The sequence below is a fragment of the Astatotilapia calliptera genome, chromosome 14 (assembly GCF_964374335.1).
Source record: "Astatotilapia calliptera chromosome 14, fAstCal68.1, whole genome shotgun sequence".
Taxonomy (NCBI): domain Eukaryota; kingdom Metazoa; phylum Chordata; class Actinopteri; order Cichliformes; family Cichlidae; genus Astatotilapia; species Astatotilapia calliptera.
Window position 1 is genome coordinate 4,892,358 of NC_137435.1, and position 18,085 is coordinate 4,910,442.

General features: G+C 42.3%; 1 protein-coding gene across 5 annotated transcripts in view; it reads right to left on the reverse strand.

Moving 5' to 3' along the window:
• Positions 1–904: 904 nt before the first annotated feature.
• The window catches only part of pak4 (p21 protein (Cdc42/Rac)-activated kinase 4), a 48,348-nt gene continuing 31,167 nt past the window's right edge, over positions 905–18,085 (reverse strand). For all 5 annotated transcript variants that reach the window (XM_026191753.2, XM_026191757.2, XM_080288574.1 and 2 more), the window contains 5 exons: positions 17,818–17,951; positions 16,188–16,314; positions 10,035–10,160; positions 9,814–9,948; positions 905–8,643 (listed from right to left, as the gene is read on the reverse strand). In XM_026191753.2, coding sequence (XP_026047538.1) covers positions 8,488–8,643; positions 9,814–9,948; positions 10,035–10,160; positions 16,188–16,314; positions 17,818–17,951 — 678 coding nt within the window. In that variant the 3' untranslated portion in view covers positions 905–8,487. The remainder of the gene's footprint in view (positions 8,644–9,813; positions 9,949–10,034; positions 10,161–16,187; positions 16,315–17,817; positions 17,952–18,085) is intronic.

Here is an 18,085-nt window from a genome sequence, read left to right on the forward strand (position 1 = left end):
TCCAAGCGCTGTCACCAATCTTTGCATTTCATTATTATCTCCTAACACCTGTTTAATCAGCTACCATCTCTCCTGTGGACTTTTTAATGTCTACATCATGTCTAGATCAACACAGGCCTGCCCTCCAGCACGATCAGCAGCAACATTGTACCCATCAGGTAAAACATAGGCTACGTTTGCTTTACATTGTCCCCCACCTGAAGACAGTGATGTAGTATGATGTGATTCTGGGTTGTTGTTCTTCAGCTTGGTTCTATGTGTCCCTGTAACTTTGAGCACCCGCCCCTTCAAACATCTCTGCACAGCCATGGCCACTTGTAACATATGTTTACAAACTATGAACCTATAATTAAGCCTGGAGTCTGAGAGTGAAGAGCTGCGTTAGGATAATGAGATCCTATCAGGCCTTTGAACTACTCCTCTTCGCATCTTAAACTCAAGTGGAGTGAAGGACGACTCAGGAACAGACGCGTACGTTTGTTATTGTTTAACTGCCACCACAGAGGTTAGGCACGAGAATGAGGAGCCAGCTTGACACACTAATTTAAATGTTTCAAATTCAGTTTTCAGGTAACATATGTTTAGAAATGAGAATGTAACAAAAACTTTTTTACTGTCATGTTTGCTTATTTAGGTCATCGAGACCTCAGACGTGGCCAGAAGAGCCGCAAGCTGCTGTCATAGAGGAAGGGTTAAGCTGCACTGAGCCACATACCAAAGCATGAAGACGCCATCTTTAAAATGAATTCTGGTCCGTGTCTCTGTAAAAACCTCTGATCTGTAACTGGGCCAAGCTCTTTGAGTCGTGTTTGTTTTCCACCATGTAAACACATTTATGCACGACCAACATTTCAAACACACCAGGCACACGAAGAAAGGAAATAAGAAACACACAGACTCTGTGGATCTTTTACAAAAACTGTATTTGCAAAAAAGTAAAATTTGCAGAGTAAAATCTATGTTTTTACAACACCAGTGACATTTACAAAAACGGTGCAGGTAGTCGCTCGCATGTCTGACAAAACAACACATCAACAAAATCAGATATTCAACAAGTCAGTGGAAATCTGAACAGGCCGTTTGTTGTATTCCAGTCAGTTACTCGTTCGCTGTGGAAACCAGAGGAAGGTCCTGCAGGAGTTTTCCCAAGAAGCAGGAAAACTTTTAAAAACGATGCCTCAAAGAAAGGCACTGAACCCTGAACTCTGTTAACAAAATGATCCACAGGACGCCTCTGACAGATCTGTAGGAAAATTGAAAGTTAGCAGCCCTGCTTCCTGAAAAAAAATCCTTTTGGACCGGACCTCTTCCCTGGCCCCATCAATCAATCAGATGTCTGTGAGGAATGTCAGTGAGAGCTGTCATTTTAAGCATGTTTAAATGATGAAGACCCCTCAGATATGTGAGATGAGAAGAGGATAAAGCATCATGGAAGTGTCTTTCTCCCCCCATCACCAGCGGTCCAAGCGTCAGAGTCAGTTAGTTGTCTGTCAAGTAGTGGCTGTAAATGTTAAGGCATGAAATTGCGACGTGTCTGCACACACAGCAGTACAATCTGGTCCACGGACACGTAGTTACGGCTACTTAAGCAACATCTGGCACACCAGATGAACAAGATTCACATTGATAAAGGACAGCTGATCAAACGGGGGTGATACAAAAAACAGAGCGTCTTTACAACATGACAAAAAACTGTCACCAGACTAAAAGGGACTCGATCTGACCCGGGATCAGGGCCGCTGTTTGGGACAATTAAAAAAACAAAACAAAAACTCCACACACAACAGAAAGAAAAACTTAAAAACAGCTATGAACAGACTCCTGCGCACTAACATCCAAAAACATATTTAATTTACTTGCAATGTTTCATATTAGACCTTCATCGTGGACATGTTTCTGTTCGACTCACGAACCAGACGTTTCTACTGCAAGAAAAACACGTGAAACGTTTGCAGAACAAAGTTAAAAATTACGAGACTGAAGCCGTTGGTCTCGTGCGTGCCAGTTTCTCTGTGCATCGCAGTTTTGAGGGCAGTGAAGTGACCGATTAAACTGGAAAGCACGAACTAAAGCAAATCTAGGTTAAGGTGTCAGTGAGCCACAAAATTCAAACCTCTCACAGGTGACCTGAACACGTTCTGCTCCTGGCAGCGCTCCCCGACAGCTGCCGTCTCTCACAGCTGGACACAGACTTCTTGTTGAGCTGAAGAATTTCTTTTGGTTGTGTTAAACAAACACGTTTCTCAGTGTTGGGAGAATCTTGTTCTTGCATCAATTCATTTAATCAATATTTTTAAATTAATATTTACATTTAATCTTCTTCAATACAGTTTGATGCTGATGTCGCCTCCTGCACTCGCTGGAATGAGTGCACGTGTGGAGCAGCGACTCATCCATGAAACGAGAGCGATTCTGACTGCTGCTATTGTTTTTCAGTTTTTTATCATTGATGAAAGTGTGTGAAAGGCACGATGAAGCGTGGAGGACAGGCAGGTGAGACATTTTACACAGAAAAACAGACTGGAGGAGTTAAGGAGAAGGAGAAATGAGGGCAGAAGCTACGACCGTGTGCAGCTTTTGTGGTTCAGCGGATCCACGCTTGGTCATGGGTTTTGGCTGAACAGGTGAACGAGGCTCTCCTGCTGGGGAAGCCTCCTGGATGTCCTCCCCTGTCTCTATGTGGAAGATGATAGCCTACACTGTTCTTCCAGAGAAACCCTAGGAGGCATTGGAAGAGCAAGCAAACAGCCAGGGTTTAAACCCATGACCTTCTGATGTGTTAAAAGCTGAGCCGGCCCGGTGCCTGATCCACAGAGACCCCAAAGAACTGCTGCCAGACATGCAGTCCTACTCTAAATCGTATAAAAGGTTCTATTTCCACTGGCTATCTGAAGAAAAAGCCTCCTGCCCAGACAGACCAGAGCTGCCCAGGATGAGGGACGAGGTTTAAGTGGTTTTAATGTTGGGGCTGATGTGGCTTCAAAACAAACAATTAAGAGTTGGACTCTTATTCTGCTTTTCCAGTGCCCCCAGTATGATCCAGTCATTTTAACCAGCAACTTATAACAGATTAACAAAGTTCAGCAGGAAACACAGCCAATAAAAACCCAACAAGAATCAGCGGCATTAGCAGGAGGCCAGTCTTCGTGTTAATCAGTGTGAAAACGTGCAGTTTAAAGCTGAATTTAGAGGCTGATCTGGGATCGATACACAAAACAGAGAACAGCGAAGTTCAGAGTGTTTCAATCACTAAATAAAGATTGTCATCCAGTCCGGCATTTCATTTCTCTTTTGCGCACGGTGACTCATTACCAGCCTGCTCCACTTTTCACCACAGAACATCCAGATGATAATTTACAGCCTGGGAAGCTGCCAAGAAGACAAAGTACAAAACGCCTGCGAGACGTTTCAACTGAGCGGATGCTTCTGAAGAGGAAGGAAAAAAAAAAAAAAAAAAAAAAAAGAGCGGCAGGGACGAGGTTTACAATTAACCTACGTTCATCCTGTGGTGGCACAAAAACATGCAGATTGAAACCCGGGCATGGAAAATATCGTAACGCACGTTTTCATGGGGTGGAAATTATTCTTTTTCCGCCTCCACTTTTATGAAAAACTGCAGGAAGGCATGGGCACATCAGTGCTGAGCGCCTGAAGCTAAAAATTCAACACATTATTATATGATCAGAGGTTAAAGCGGCTGAAAGAAAGCTTTTCCCCGAGGTTAAGGTGCCGCCTAACGGAGTCTGCATCTTCAATGTAACCACAGAAGAAAAACCGTGAAACTGTGCGGGGTGATGCTGCTCTCACTGAGAAATCCTTCAGCCTGCATCATGAAAGCAGGGTCGGTTCTGCTTTCCTTATATACTACCACATCTGTGCTGTCAGGGCAGTGGATGTTAAACCTGCAGAAATTCCAGGTTTTAGCCTGTGCCAAAGAAAACCAGGGTATCATTAACACAGGCGTACGGTTTTTGTTTATGAAATGGTCTTAAGTAAGCTGAAATCACACATTTCTACCAGTGAAGGTAACGCAGACCCTGCTGACATGTTCTCACGTGCGTAAACGCTCGTTTTAAGACTGGAAAAATCCCTGAAAACAAGGCCAAAGTTTCAAATATCGAGCAGCTGCTTCCAAACACGTTTTGGCCTCCAACCAAAGGAAAATCACCAGGGTTGTATAAGCTGTTGTTTTTGTTTGTTTTTTTTAAAGCTGGGGTTTGTTAAAGATTAGAGGACCTCATTAAGGAGTTGGACACGTCAGCATCAGTGCGGAGGCTCTACTGGTCTGCCGCCTGGACACCAGGAGCAGGTTGTCTTCTTTTATTGTTGTTATTGGCAAACAGAATAAAGGCTCACTGATGTCACATCTGATAAAAACCACAGAAGCAATCCAGTGTCAAAAACAAAGCTTTACACCTGCGTTCTTCTAAATGTCCAAAAGGGGGCAGCTACTCTGTATAGAGGTCTTTTTTGTAAAGATTTCATTTTTAGAGTCAGATGCCGATTATCCAGTTTATGCACAGTCAGACATCTTTTATATACAGTCTATCGCTAAAAAAAAGGGAAGGCGTGAATAATTTAAAACTATTTTTTCACTGAGCAGTCAAATAGTCATCCAAACTGTCACATCTGTTCCCCGTTTCTCACCCTATTAAAGTGGGACAGCCTCGAACACTGAGCTGGATAGTGAATGAAATGATTGGTTAAAAAATTATTCTTAATCAGAAGTTAGTTGGGTTACAGGGGGTGGAGCTAAAACAGCTCTTCTCAGATGGAGGATGAACTGCACCCTGTGTTATTTTGGACTTGCAAAATACTCCAGCAGTCCTGCGCAGCTGGAAAAGAGGGTGTCATTTTAACCATCTTCAAACCGCAGCTAGCTGTGCTTTGCAGAAATGATAAACAATGTTAGGAAACAATGAGCTTGAACTAAAACCTACTTCCTGCTTCGACGTGCTTCTACTCTGTGCTGCTGCTCTTTGTACAAAGCTTCAAATATGTCAGTTAGACAGCTGCTGCGTCAGCATGGTTAACAATACATTTATGTCAAGTACAGTAAATGTGCTAAAGGCCACCCAATCATACACCTCCAGGAGTGTTTCCAAAAAGCAGAAGGCACCTGTAAGTGTGCTACATGTTTCCCTGTGTCCATCGATTGGAAGTATTCTGGGTTGGCAGTTTATAAAAAGCCACCTGACCGAGTTCTGGTCGGATGTGGAGGCTGAACTGGAAGACAAAGAAGGAATGGAAACAGGCCGAGATAGGAATGCGTCTGCAGGTTGTTTATCTCCGTCTCCCTGCAGGGCGCTGGAACACAGCAGAAGCAGCTTTCCTTCCATCGTTCTAAGAACGACTGCTCACAGTCACACACTGCACAGATCTCAGATGGGTAGTTAAGTCTGAAAATGTCAGCCTGACCCCCTCAGAATCAGCTGACTGCTTTTTTTTACACCAACTTCAGTTTATGGAATGAAGCTGTGCAACATTTTACCTTCATACTTTCAGAGTTACAGCCCCTAACAGAGGCTTGCTCTTCATTAAAAGTGCAAAGTTTTGTACTCTTGATGGTCTGCGACGAAAAAGCTTTCACAGCATGAAGGCAAAATTATGCACGGCTTCATGAAATATACTAAAGTTATTGTACATGAAGAAAAATCAGCTGATTCTGAGCAGGTCAGGCGGGAAGAACGGAAGTTTTCATGGAATGACTTCTGTTTACTGATCTTAGGATTGCCAGGGCAGAAGCATACCCCCCCCCCAAAAATAAATCAAACTGAACTATTATAAGTAGTTTTCATTTATTAGTTTATATCTTTATTTATTTAAAAATTCTTCATTTAAAATCAGTTTCCTGAGTGGTCTTCATGTTTCAGTTTGCTGTAATGTGGTTGTGTAGACAGCCCAATCCTCGGGTTACTTTGATATTTCACTGAAACTAAAGAGATCTCGATTTTTTTTTTCATATTTAGGTTTTAGTTTATTTTTACCAAACTGTGATACTGTCAGTCGATTTCAGCCGCCTAAGGAGGAATTTGGGACTTGAGTCGTCATCATTTGGTAACGGTTATGATTTCTATGAGCTGCAAGAAAATTAAAAGAGGAAGGGCAGGCCGAAAAAAAAAAAGAAAAAAAAAATCACATTTCCATATTCTTCTTCTACCCATCAGAGCTCTTTACCCATTTAGATTGTTTTGGTGCGAGTTGTGCAGGTTTGGAGAACATGGATTTAGAAAATTGTGGAACTAAATAGTCCTGAAAGCACGATAAGCTCAACAAAAGTGCCCTTATACAAAAACCAAGAATTTTCATGCAGGAACTATTTTCTCTCAACCAAACCACATCTGAAAGCGTATCATTCTCCAGGAGGAAGCGTAAGCGGCCCGTGTCGAGAGGCTAATGGTCGTGCACCAGCAGAGCTTGCAGGTCCACATTTACATATTGAAACTTGTACTGTTACCAGGGAGTGGTGCCAAAAAATATGGTAAACTCTGTGCTGTTGTTGCTCCAGCAGCTGACTGTTTTTAGGTGACAGAAGTCAAAATACACACCCTCTCTCTTTCTTCTCTGTCGCTAAACCGAGTGTTAAAAAGAATGAAAACTTTCCACTTTCGTCAGTTTCTTTTGGTTGCATTTCTTCCTCTTTGCGAGGAACTTTATTGCTGTTCTCTTCTCTTGCTGTGTCAGATTATCAACCAATCAGCATCTGACCCAACCCCGTTGGCTTTTTAGAGGGCCGCAAACACTCCAAAGCATGTGTGCTGGTTGAATTTGCACAGTTCCTCTCTCTGTGCAGCCAAAGAGCTGAATAAACAGACGCTGCACCACAACATTAATGTCCTCCCTCTCGGCTGAGCTGTAACGATAGCAGGCCACATGCTTCTATTCACTGGAAAAAAAACAGTTCCCCCATGAAACAAACTGTTCGTTTGAGTAACCGGGTAAAATGATGGCAAGCTCTGCAGCACTTTAATAACCATTTAGTTGAATTATATTAAAGCAAAGGCTGATATCTCCAAAACAGCACAACTCGCACCAAAATGATCCAGATGCATAAGTAGCAAAACAGTCCAGAGGAAAAATGAACAAGCCTGATTTTGGTAACCTGTCCCTTAAAGGGTAGATCTGTGCCTCAGGTCTCGTGCTTCCTTTAGTTTTTAAACATCTCTACATTATTAGCAGCTGGAAGCAGATTTTCACACGAGTGTTACATCTCCAACAGACACACTCTCCGCTGGAGCGTGAGCAGCACAGCTCATCGACAACGAAGCTGCTTTTCTTAATCATGGCTGACACTTCTGTTTGTGAGGTGGAGTAGTGTTAACATCGTCCTATAAATAAAAGCCTCTGCGTGACAGAGACCTGGTATTATCTTATTTCAGAGTGGACTCAAAGTGGCAATCAAACACGAAACGAGCAGAGGAACAATGTCAGCAGCTGGAAACTTTGGACAAAGACATGAAAGGACCACAGAATAAAAACAGCTCAGTGACGGGCCAACGAGCAGCAAGTCAGGCTCGTTTTCTAGTTTGTCGAGTGAGCGTTGAGTGTTTAAACCCTACTGTTCTAAAAACACGAGTGAAAATCAACCAAACCCAGGGGGTGACTCAGACACTCAGACCCAGGTTTAAGGGGCTGTGTGTGCTGTATGTGGTCTTTCTCTACAAAACAAAATCAAACTGGGAGTGCAGCTTCTATCTCTCATCAACAGTGCTTAAGAAAAAAATCACCACATCTCACTCTAAAATAAACCAGGAAACACTTTACAACAACAATAAAACAATCACAAAACAGATAGTATAACATCACAAGTGATATAGCTCTCTATGTTCATTGTACTTCAGGAGAAAAAGAAGAAGAAAATTCATCTGAAACCACGACTCCAGTGTTTACTTTTTCACTTAGTGTACGTTTGCTTGTTTACGACAGGAAATTAGTGTTTTTAAGGCTACAGAATAAAGTCGGAGCCACAAGATTTCCTCTCTCAGTAGTAAGTTCTGGCTGTGATGAGGACAGTCTCCGAATGCAGGAAAAAAAAAAAAAACGAAAGAAAGAAAATCGGCTTACAGATTGTCCAATAGTGATGTTAAAAATCAGCCAATGGGCTCTCGGCTCCTTCAAAGCATCAGACTGGTGTGCAAAACCTCACCTTCACACCTCGAATCCAGGTAAGGGCCACAGATAGGAGGAAAAAAAGATCCACAGTTCTTAATCTTTCCAATTGAGGCTCTTCAGGTAAAAGTGTTTACAGGAGGCTCCTCTGCTGCTCACACACACATGTATGAAACACACAAACACACACACTCCACCTTATTGCCTCTGTTTGTTTTATGGAATTCACTCTCGCAGTTCAGTGACTCACAGAGGATACTCCTGCACACCCTGTTTTCACGTCTCCTGTCTGTGACCTCTGAGGGTCACTCCTGTGTGTGCAGGAGTATCCTGTAACACCATCTCCAGAGTCCAGGCGTCTTAGTGGCGCGTATTATCTCACTTCATCCTGTTCTGCCGCATCAAAGGCACGATGCAGGACGGCGGCCCCCCCTTCGACAGGAACGGGTGCTTGAGAAGCTCGCTGGCGGTGGCCCTCTGAGCCGGGTCTCGCACTAACATCCGGTCCAGGAAGCTTTTGAGCAGAGGGGAGACCTGGGAGAAAAGAGACATCCAGGTGTTACTGATGCTAGAGTTAAGATTTTAATTGCTTGATGCCAAAACATCCAGCTGTTAATCTAACAACCAATCAGATGCTTCATTTAACCACATTGGTTAGTTACTCACAGTTTACTTGTTTTGTTAAAACATGAATAAAAGTTGAAGCTTGTACTTTAATGTTTACCGATTGTGTTTAGATGCTGATGAAGTTACAAGCCCCAAAGGCAGGAAAAACACTGTTACAAGCCAAAGACTCAAATATTTTAGTTCAAAAACAGTCTCAAACTGTTTTTATGTCCCTGAGAGCAGACATGCCTGATACGGTCATCTCAGGCACATGGAAGCTGCACAGAAGCAGCTTTTTTCAGACCGTGTGCACCGAGGGATCCAGAATAAATAAAAGTAGTATTATTTTGAATTGTGAATCATGTAGAGTTACTCTGGGAGTGCCCAGAATTAAAAATATCGAGAAGGAAATGAGAGTCTTAGCTCCCTTTGAACACTGCTTTTAATCTGAAAGCGTACTGCCCTGATGGATGTGATACTCTTTAGCTCGTTTTGATGCATTCTCAATCTCCAGAAGTTGCTTCTGTTCATCTGGTGAGTCGTGTTTTCAGTGGGAGAAACGTTTCATCACTCATCCAAGTAACTTGGACTGACTGAAGAAGTCACTTGGATGAGTGATGAAACGTTTCTCCCACTGAAAACGCTACATCCAGACGAACAGAAGCAACTTTTGGGGACTCTTTAGTTCAGGTGGGATCAGCACCAGGACCTGAGCCAGGCCACAGATAACTTCTGTCATTGTTGCTTGATGACACAAAGTAGAAATCAAAGTTGCAGATTACTGAACACTCCTTTCACCTTGCATGTCATTTCGCTCATGCAACATTAAAATAAGGACAAATTATAATCACACCTGTGTTAGCAGTGGCCATAAACACCACCACTCCATTCTTCCTCTTGTGGAAGCAGAAGTTCTGCTTTCATATAAAACTAAAATTTCTGTGCTTTTGATTGTGTTTCTGTCACTAAGGTGAAACTGCAACACTAAATTCTGCCAACTCAACTGTGTTTCATACAAAGGCTGGTTTTATTAAAAGCTGATCTGTCTGGTTTATTTCTGGTGTTTTCAGCTTATTGCCCTTTCTTCTGTTGCTCTACCTTGTGCAGATTCTTCAGTTTGGGTGGCAGGTTGTCTCGAATCATTTTCATGGCTTTGAGTGGCGGCTCATTGAAGTACGGTGGCTCCCCATCCACCATCTCTATGACCATGATACCCAGAGACCAGATATCCACCTGGACACAGAGAGGAGAGACCACCAGTGAGGGGTGGAGACAAAAATACAGGTTTATCCTGACAGACAACACAGCCAGAGTGTTACCTCTGGTCCGTAAGGTAATCTGGATATGAGCTCTGGTGCCATCCAGTATGGAGTTCCAACCAGAGACTTCCTTCTCTGAACTTCCTTAGACACCTGTGCACAGAAACCAAAGTCGGACAGCTTCACCTGCAGATGGAAAGGAAGGAGGTGAAGAAGACAAGAAGAAACAGGAACATTATTGTTAACATCAAACAGCTTTTCTCAAACAGACTTTACTTGAGCGAGCAGCTCGTGCTCATTTTGAGTCTCATTTGTGGGCAGTCCCCATAGCTCTTATCTTGAACGCTCTGTTGTTGCTAAACAGCTGGTTCCAGCACTTCCTGTGTCATGTTTCCCCACCTAGTGACTTGATATCATTCACTCACCCTACAGTCAGAGTGTAAGCTGTATATAAAAGATGAATGAAGTCTGATGTTCTCCACACAATCTGACCAAAGAAGGGATGATACTGAGCCAGTGATGATGCCCTGGTTCATCCCTCATGTTCACTCAGTTCAATAAAAACTAACAAATAAGAGTTTACAGAGACAGAGAGCTGAGGCATGTTTTCCCCAAAACCTCTATAGAGTCAAGGTGATCCCAGCTGGGCACCTTTCATACCTGGAAGTTACAAACATCTTTTACGGTTCAGTTATGGGTCAGATAGACGCCAAAGGCTAAGACTGCAGCTACCTTCAGATTAAGATGGTGGAGTTAGTGGACTGAATTTGAAAGTGACTTTAAGCTCAGCTGATCTGAAGTTCCCCAAGTGTGTGTGTGCAATTATTCATTCATTTGTTTAGATAAGTGTGGGTGTACTTTCCTGCCTGCATGATGCACACATATACAATCTGATTCTGTGTAAAACACCACTTGGATACTAGATAATAGACTCCTGGTAACAGAGCCAGAATGGTTATCGGTTTACTGTTTCAGCCGCATAAAAATAAATATTCACACAGTTTATCTGATGAACCACACATGACCTCATGTCAGTCAGGCATCGCTGCCATCCACACCTCTTTCTGAGAACGTTTTTGCATGGCTGCACACTCAGACACTAAGCCTTGTGCTGAGTGTCTGCCACAGTGCTGGCTTCTGGGTTCAGATTACTCACAAAGAGAAATGAAACGGCCTGTTAGGAGAAGTGGTTCACACTGCACATGTGTGAACACCACCATACACAAACATGAACACGATGGTCACTGAGCTCCAGCAGACGATACAGCACAACCCAGAACAAAAACCCACTGCCTGACCTTACCGTAGGAGGATGAAACCATCACACAAATGCAGCGCTCAGCACGCAGGTGCATTCAGATGCAACGAACACTCTCGCCCCTCTGCCGAGAAACGCTTCTTGCTTGGCTGATTCTGCTTCCCCTGCCAGGCCAAACCACAAGCAGCAAGTAAAACCCAGCCCAGCACCAAAACACCACAGCTGCCAACAGGAAGCGCTCCGTGAGAGAACGAGACCACCCAGAGAACTTCAAACTACGGTTTTCAAATAAGCAGACCGCTACTTCCCCCAGAGCCTGCATGCACGTCAGTGCTTCATGTTTTATTGTAACCCGTTTAGGTTCATTCAGGGTGCTAACAGATGACACTCTGACTTGATTTTTTTAATTTACTGAAACTTTAACTACTAATACAGATACTGGAAATAAAATGACTGCATAGCTAATCGCTAGGATGGAGCAAGACATCCTCTGCTTACAACGGGGAAACAATTTATTCTGGGAAGTGTACTCCTTAGACATGCCACTTTAGACTCATGTTAACCTGAGCCATGTTTTTAACTATGAGGCTGGTTTACAGGCAATAAAACGGTGAGAATTTATTTATTTTTGGTTATACGCTTAAACTTGTTTCTTCTAAGAAGGTTGTGGGGGGTTTATACTGTTTATTATTACACTGGTAAAGAAAAATATTCGTAGAAAATCATTTAGAGGACCTGCCACCCTTCATACATTTGCAGTCTTTAGACATGTACGGAAGTTGTGCTTTCAGTTTTAGTGCTGTATGGATGAGTATTTTATATAGTTGAGTTTCAACAGCATTCCGTATTTAGACTAATAAGATTTGTCAGATGGTGATGATGATTTGTGTGGGTGTTAAAAGTTTTGCATTCAAGTGATGTAAATTTCCTCATCAGACATTGAGCACAAGGCTGCAAGCAAACATCTGCGTGCCCACCAGTATTTTGGGACCATGAGGACTTCTCCAACAGAACTACAGCGAACCAACACAAACCCTACAGATGGACTCCAAGTCTACTTGGAAAAAAGGAGAACAGGAATGACTCATCTGTGGTGTCCATCTGTGTCAGTAAGCAAATATAATCCCTCCCTTAGAGCCCTTTTCCCTCCAAAGATGAAATTTAAATAATAATAATAATAATAATAATAAGCTAACACTTTGTGTTTGTAGAATCTGCAGTGTTTGAAAAAGTAGCCAACACAACATACAATAAATAAATGAAACAATCTGAAGGTCATTAGAGCTACCAAAACACTACTGGAGACATTACAATAGAAACATTTCTGCCATGTTAACGCTCGTTTACTCATTACTACTGCAGCAAACTGTGGACACAGAGTCTCACAGGAAGATTAAACAGAGCTGGCAGGTGCTTTATCTGTCTCACGACAGAGTAGACAAAGCGCTTTGGTGTCACTGCAGACAAACACTTGGTCATGCATAGATCTGGAGGCCGAGGGGATGGCGAAACCACAGCTCATAAAGACATCAACCCACAAGCATTCATCAGATGTGATCAAGCGCAAAGTGGTTTATGCAGAAGCATCAAATGTGTGACTTGCACAGCAAGTGCGCTCTCAGAAGAGGCTCAGCAAAGACCTCCGTCTGTGTATAATGTATACGCACTACACTGTATAAGCAGGCTTCCTCTCATTGGAATTTATTCTAATTATTAAACGTGAATTAAGAAGTGGTGGGCCAACTCGGCCCTGCAGGGCTGAAGAGTTACAGTGAAACGTGTGGTCTTGATTGCAGCTTTAACAGCTGTTACAGACAGCCTAGCATCCGTGATCTGAATCTGCACTTTCTGACTAAAGGGGTGTGAATCCAGATCAAAGATGATTATGAGGTTATGAAAAAAAGGAAAGGTGGCAAACTGCTGAGCTCCAGTTTAATAATTTACTGTATAATAAGGCAAATGGTTGTTCTGTGCTGATGAGCTATTAACTGAGATGTGAACAGAATTACAAACAAAACCACCAAACGACGATGATCACAATGCCAGGAGAAACTGCAGGTGTAACGACGCCAGAAATACACGGCAGCCGCTTCTCTACAGGAACAGCACAAAACTTTTCTAATGAGGAACTGATTTTTGGGCATTTCATCGTACACAATATAGAGCCTTGTCTTCTATGAAGAAATGTGTGTGGATTTCTGCAGAATTTTGATTTCATGATGTGATGAGAGAGCTACAACACACACAGTGAGAACGCATTCAGCGTCACGGTTACATCAACTTATCCTATGTGAGAAAATTCTGGCAGCAGTGATATTAAAACATTAAGTCAGCAAGACCTGCAGAGTTCTTCAGTTTTAGAGGCACAGTTCGTTTGTGTGTGTGTGTGTGTGTGTGTGTGTGTGTGTGTGTGTGTGTGTGTGTGTGTGTGTGTGCGCGCGCGCACACTATGACACACCAGAGGATGAGTTCCTTTTTTTATTGGTTTAACTGTGGTTTCATTTTCTGTAGAAAGTAGAAACTTGCTTGTCACCAGGCAGGAAGCGATTGGGCATCTGTCTCAGATGCAGTAGTGGTTAAGAGGCATCTGGTTCCTTTTTCTAGCTGCCATTTTATTTTAACTCATGCAAGAAGTGGGCTTGGTTTTGTCAGTGGCTGCAGTGCATCCTGCAGAGTTTGTGCACCTCAAGAGACTAAATTTAACTAGAAGGGATAAAGCTGCACCACTACGGGCGCATTCCATAGTCCTTTCTCACAGCAGACAGCGTGATGCGCTACAGCAGAAAACAACTCTGATAATGCTATTAATATTAGTGGTTAGTGCATTCTGCTTAAGTAATGGTTTACTGGGAAACCCCCACCCTCACATTTAAATAGAAAAGAGTCATACTTCAACTGTGCTCACTGTATAACTAGCTAATAATTAATAATTTTTAAATTAAAACTAAGAATAAAAAGAAAGGAGAGACAGCCTTTTTGTTAAAGGGAATGAAATTATTACATAAAAGTGTTTTACATGGATATGAACACAGGCCTGGGTTGAAATTTCTTCTCTTCCCTTGTTTGAAGTGTTTGAAAACTCCTCGTATTTGACATTTCAGGCTCATCTCTACTCTGAATGTCTCTACATCTGACTGTTCTGCCCTTTCTCTATATCTAGTACACTTTCAACGTGGCAGGTATACTGGTGCAGGCTGGATTAAAGGCAGTGACAAGTTTGACAGTATTTGGATGAATGTTTTCTTATATTTTACCAAAACACTTTTTCTCCGTTTGAGTGACTGCTGCCTGCTCCACTCCGTGTGCAGTACATACGCGGGCATGTTTATTTGGCTAGCTTTGACATCAAGGCTTTTTCACATCTCTTAATCATGAAGTTTAACCATCATGAGTAAGTACCAAACGCCTTCACCTCAACGTCAAGCATAAGCCCAAAGTCCTAAAAGTCTTAATCCTTAAAGAGACCTATGGAGAGGTGAGCCAGCCACAAAGCTCTACCTCATCAATTGACAGTCTCACGCTTAACGTGTTTTATTTAGTTTAAAATGGTTTCCTGTGACAGATTAATCCGACACTCAACATGCAAATGAGTAAACAAAAAAACTCCCCCCAAAAAACTGCAGCCCACAAGTTGCCCATTATGTACAGCCCCATACTGACCAGACACATTTACACAAGCACATTCAGCAGCTGTGAGCTCTTTTCTGAATAGTAAAAAAAAAAAAACCTGGGTTACACTTGCTAAACTGAAAGTGCACCACATTATAAAAAATTAAAAAAAAAAAAAACACTGTGCAAACTCCAGTAAGGGAACTGAGGGTGGGGGTGGAGAGCTCAGTGATCATAGGACCAGAGAAACAACACCCCTGTCATAGAAGGCTCTGTCACTGTGACCCACATAATCGAGTGGAGGACAAGTTTTAATTCAAGCCGTCCCAGCCCCAGTAACGCTCAGGAGATCAGCGAGTTCTGTCTATCGATGGGCTCTCCTGCCCTCTGCAAGCACCGCCGAGGCATACGAGGGTCTGAGGGGAAACGAATCTCCTTTGGTGATACTTCAACGGTCATGTGCAAGTCTATATTTAGACATGCACAACATTGCGATTTATGATATTTGTGCTCTTCTTCGTATGACTAATAGAAGACGCTCGGTGATAAAAGGTCTGTTACAGTCTTTTGCTAAAAAAGTGCTTTCTCAGCAACTACGTTGTGGTCTGACATAAAACCACAAGTGTGAGGCCGTTGTTTTAAAAACAGAACTATATGATTCACCTTCCTGTGAAACTTTGACCGATCAGCTGGCTGGGGTTTCTCTTGTGTTGCTCCAACATTTAAAAAAAACTGTTCGGTTCTATGGAAAAAACATGTCAGACATTCGTACATAATTTAAAGCAGTTCTTCGTTGTTTAGGTTTTAATTTCCTCAAAATTATTTTGAAAGGTGAGTCCCTGCAAACCAGCTAACAATTGCCAATCGCGACCCCACCGGCAGGATGACCAAGTGGCATTTAGCTGCTCTCTTATTCAGTGACTCAAATCCCACATTCCTTCAGAAGACAGTTTTTGTTCTGCTCTGGAAATCCGCTGTGAGCTGAGGGTCGCTCTAACCAGAAACCAGAGCATTTGGAGAACCAGTTCACACGCTGATGTGCGGCGCTCACTGAGGCTGCAGAGCTGGGCGAGGTTATCATCGTAAAGTTCTTTTCATGAGAGGAACTGACATGAAAGTCAGCTGATTATCGCTGATATTTATTGTCACAAAGCGTATGCAGTACTATGACTTTGTCTTTTTGCATTTACAGATGCACATGCCAGAGCAATGGCAGAGAAATACAAATTAATTCTGTGGAAAATGTTGACAACATCTGAACGCTTGTTCCTTCCGGAGAAGTTTTATTGAGTGTTACGCTGCAAAACAGGAACTTAAACTGATTCTTACAGAAGTGTAGTACATACCCGTCCATCATGAGTGAGGAGGATGGAGTCGCTCTTTATGTCTCTATGGATCACACCCTGTGTGTGAAGGACAGACAACGCCTTCAGGACGGACAGACACACTGTGGCGATCTGCTCCTCATTCATCCTGCAGACGAATAGAGACACCAGTTTTTGTGATTCAGTTCACAGTCAGGAGTGAAAAGTTCTTGAGCTACAATAATACGCATCACACAGGGTGTCTACATGTAAACACAAATGCAATTTAAGACTTCAAGACCTCTTTTAGTACAAACTTAAGATATTAAAGCTAAAACACAGTCAGTTCCAAATAACATGAAATTAAATTATCTGATTAAATTTAAGAAAATTGACAAAATTAGCAAACAAATCATTGTTTACTTAAACAACATCACATTTTCTGACCTACAACAATCAGCACAGTTTGTTAGCATTTTCACAAGCAGGGCTTAAACCCTATTCACTATTCTCTGGTCATATGTTAATAAATTTGAATGTTCCTACTTCTGTAAACTAACGAGCAAATTGGCTTCCTCTTCATCGTCATCATTTCTATCAGTGTACTGCAAGTCTCCAGGCCTAAAATAACCACCTGCCTGGGCAAGATTTCAGTGACTTTGGTAAATAAGACCTAGAACTGTTTCATTAGCTCATGCAGGTTATCGGTCTTTTACCGTTAAGCATTTATGTATATAAAAACAGCAAGATGAGGGTGGTGAAACTAGCACATCCATCATGATGTATTACCTAAATGTTTTCAGAGGGACAGAAATTATTTACGTGACATGACAAAATATTCCCATCACACCAATCCAAATTTACTTCATGACATTTATAGAAAAAAAAGCCCCTATGCGTTTTAGACTTAGATGATTCAGTCTGCCAAACACTCTCACTCCTGTTGCGTGGAAAACAATGTAAAATGACATAGATGCAATGCAGTACGTTTCTGTGCTGAATAGATAGGAGACAGCGCCCCCTTATGGCGGAAATCATATCTGGTGAACAAACAGCTTAATAAGGGGCAGACGTAAATGGCCTAAAGCATATGAAAAAGGAATATAATGGGTACAGTGCCTAAAGTATTTTGGTTTCTTTCAACTAGCAAACATTGCAAAAAAACAAATCTATACAGTAAAAAAAATTGGAACTAATTTTCTCCTCCTTAAATTCCAGCATTCAGTCCTCATTAGCTTGAACACTGGAGCTAAGCTAACAGAAACTAGCTGACATCACCTTTTTTCTTGCTTTACTTCACCGCCTTACAGCTAAAGTTTGTATTCATTTTGAGACTTTATTAAATCACTCATAAAGCCTTGAACGGCCTCGCTACTGGTCATACAGCAAACATGGAGATCAACATGTGCACACATGCTTGCATCAGTGTCAGATACTTAGATAGGCTCTATGTTTATTCACTGCATATGCATAAATTAAGGTTTAGTGTGTGTATATATTGGTAATTAATATCACTATTGCAGCTGGGAGAACTCAGTAAACCCTGAAATGGCTCAGTGATTAGAAAAATGAATAGACAGGTGGATTTTTACTCTTATTATTGTTATTATTATAGCCATTTAATACTGCGAGGTGCTGCATAAATGACTGATGTATAAAGTTTCTCTCTCACCTTGTGTGTGTCACGATGTCAGTGAGCGCTCCTCCCTCCATGAACTCCATGACGACCCAGAGCTCATCCCCCACCAGGTAGCTGTTATACATCTCCACCACGTTCTCATGGTGATAGTCCCGCATGATCACCACCTGCAGTTACCACACAGAGAGGAAGGATCATCACATTACTTTGATCGCACTGAAGCCCTGCCTCGTCACTCATGAAGGGAGTCCAGTGTTTAAAATCCAAGGCGGAAATCTGCAACTGAGGTGAAGACGAGATG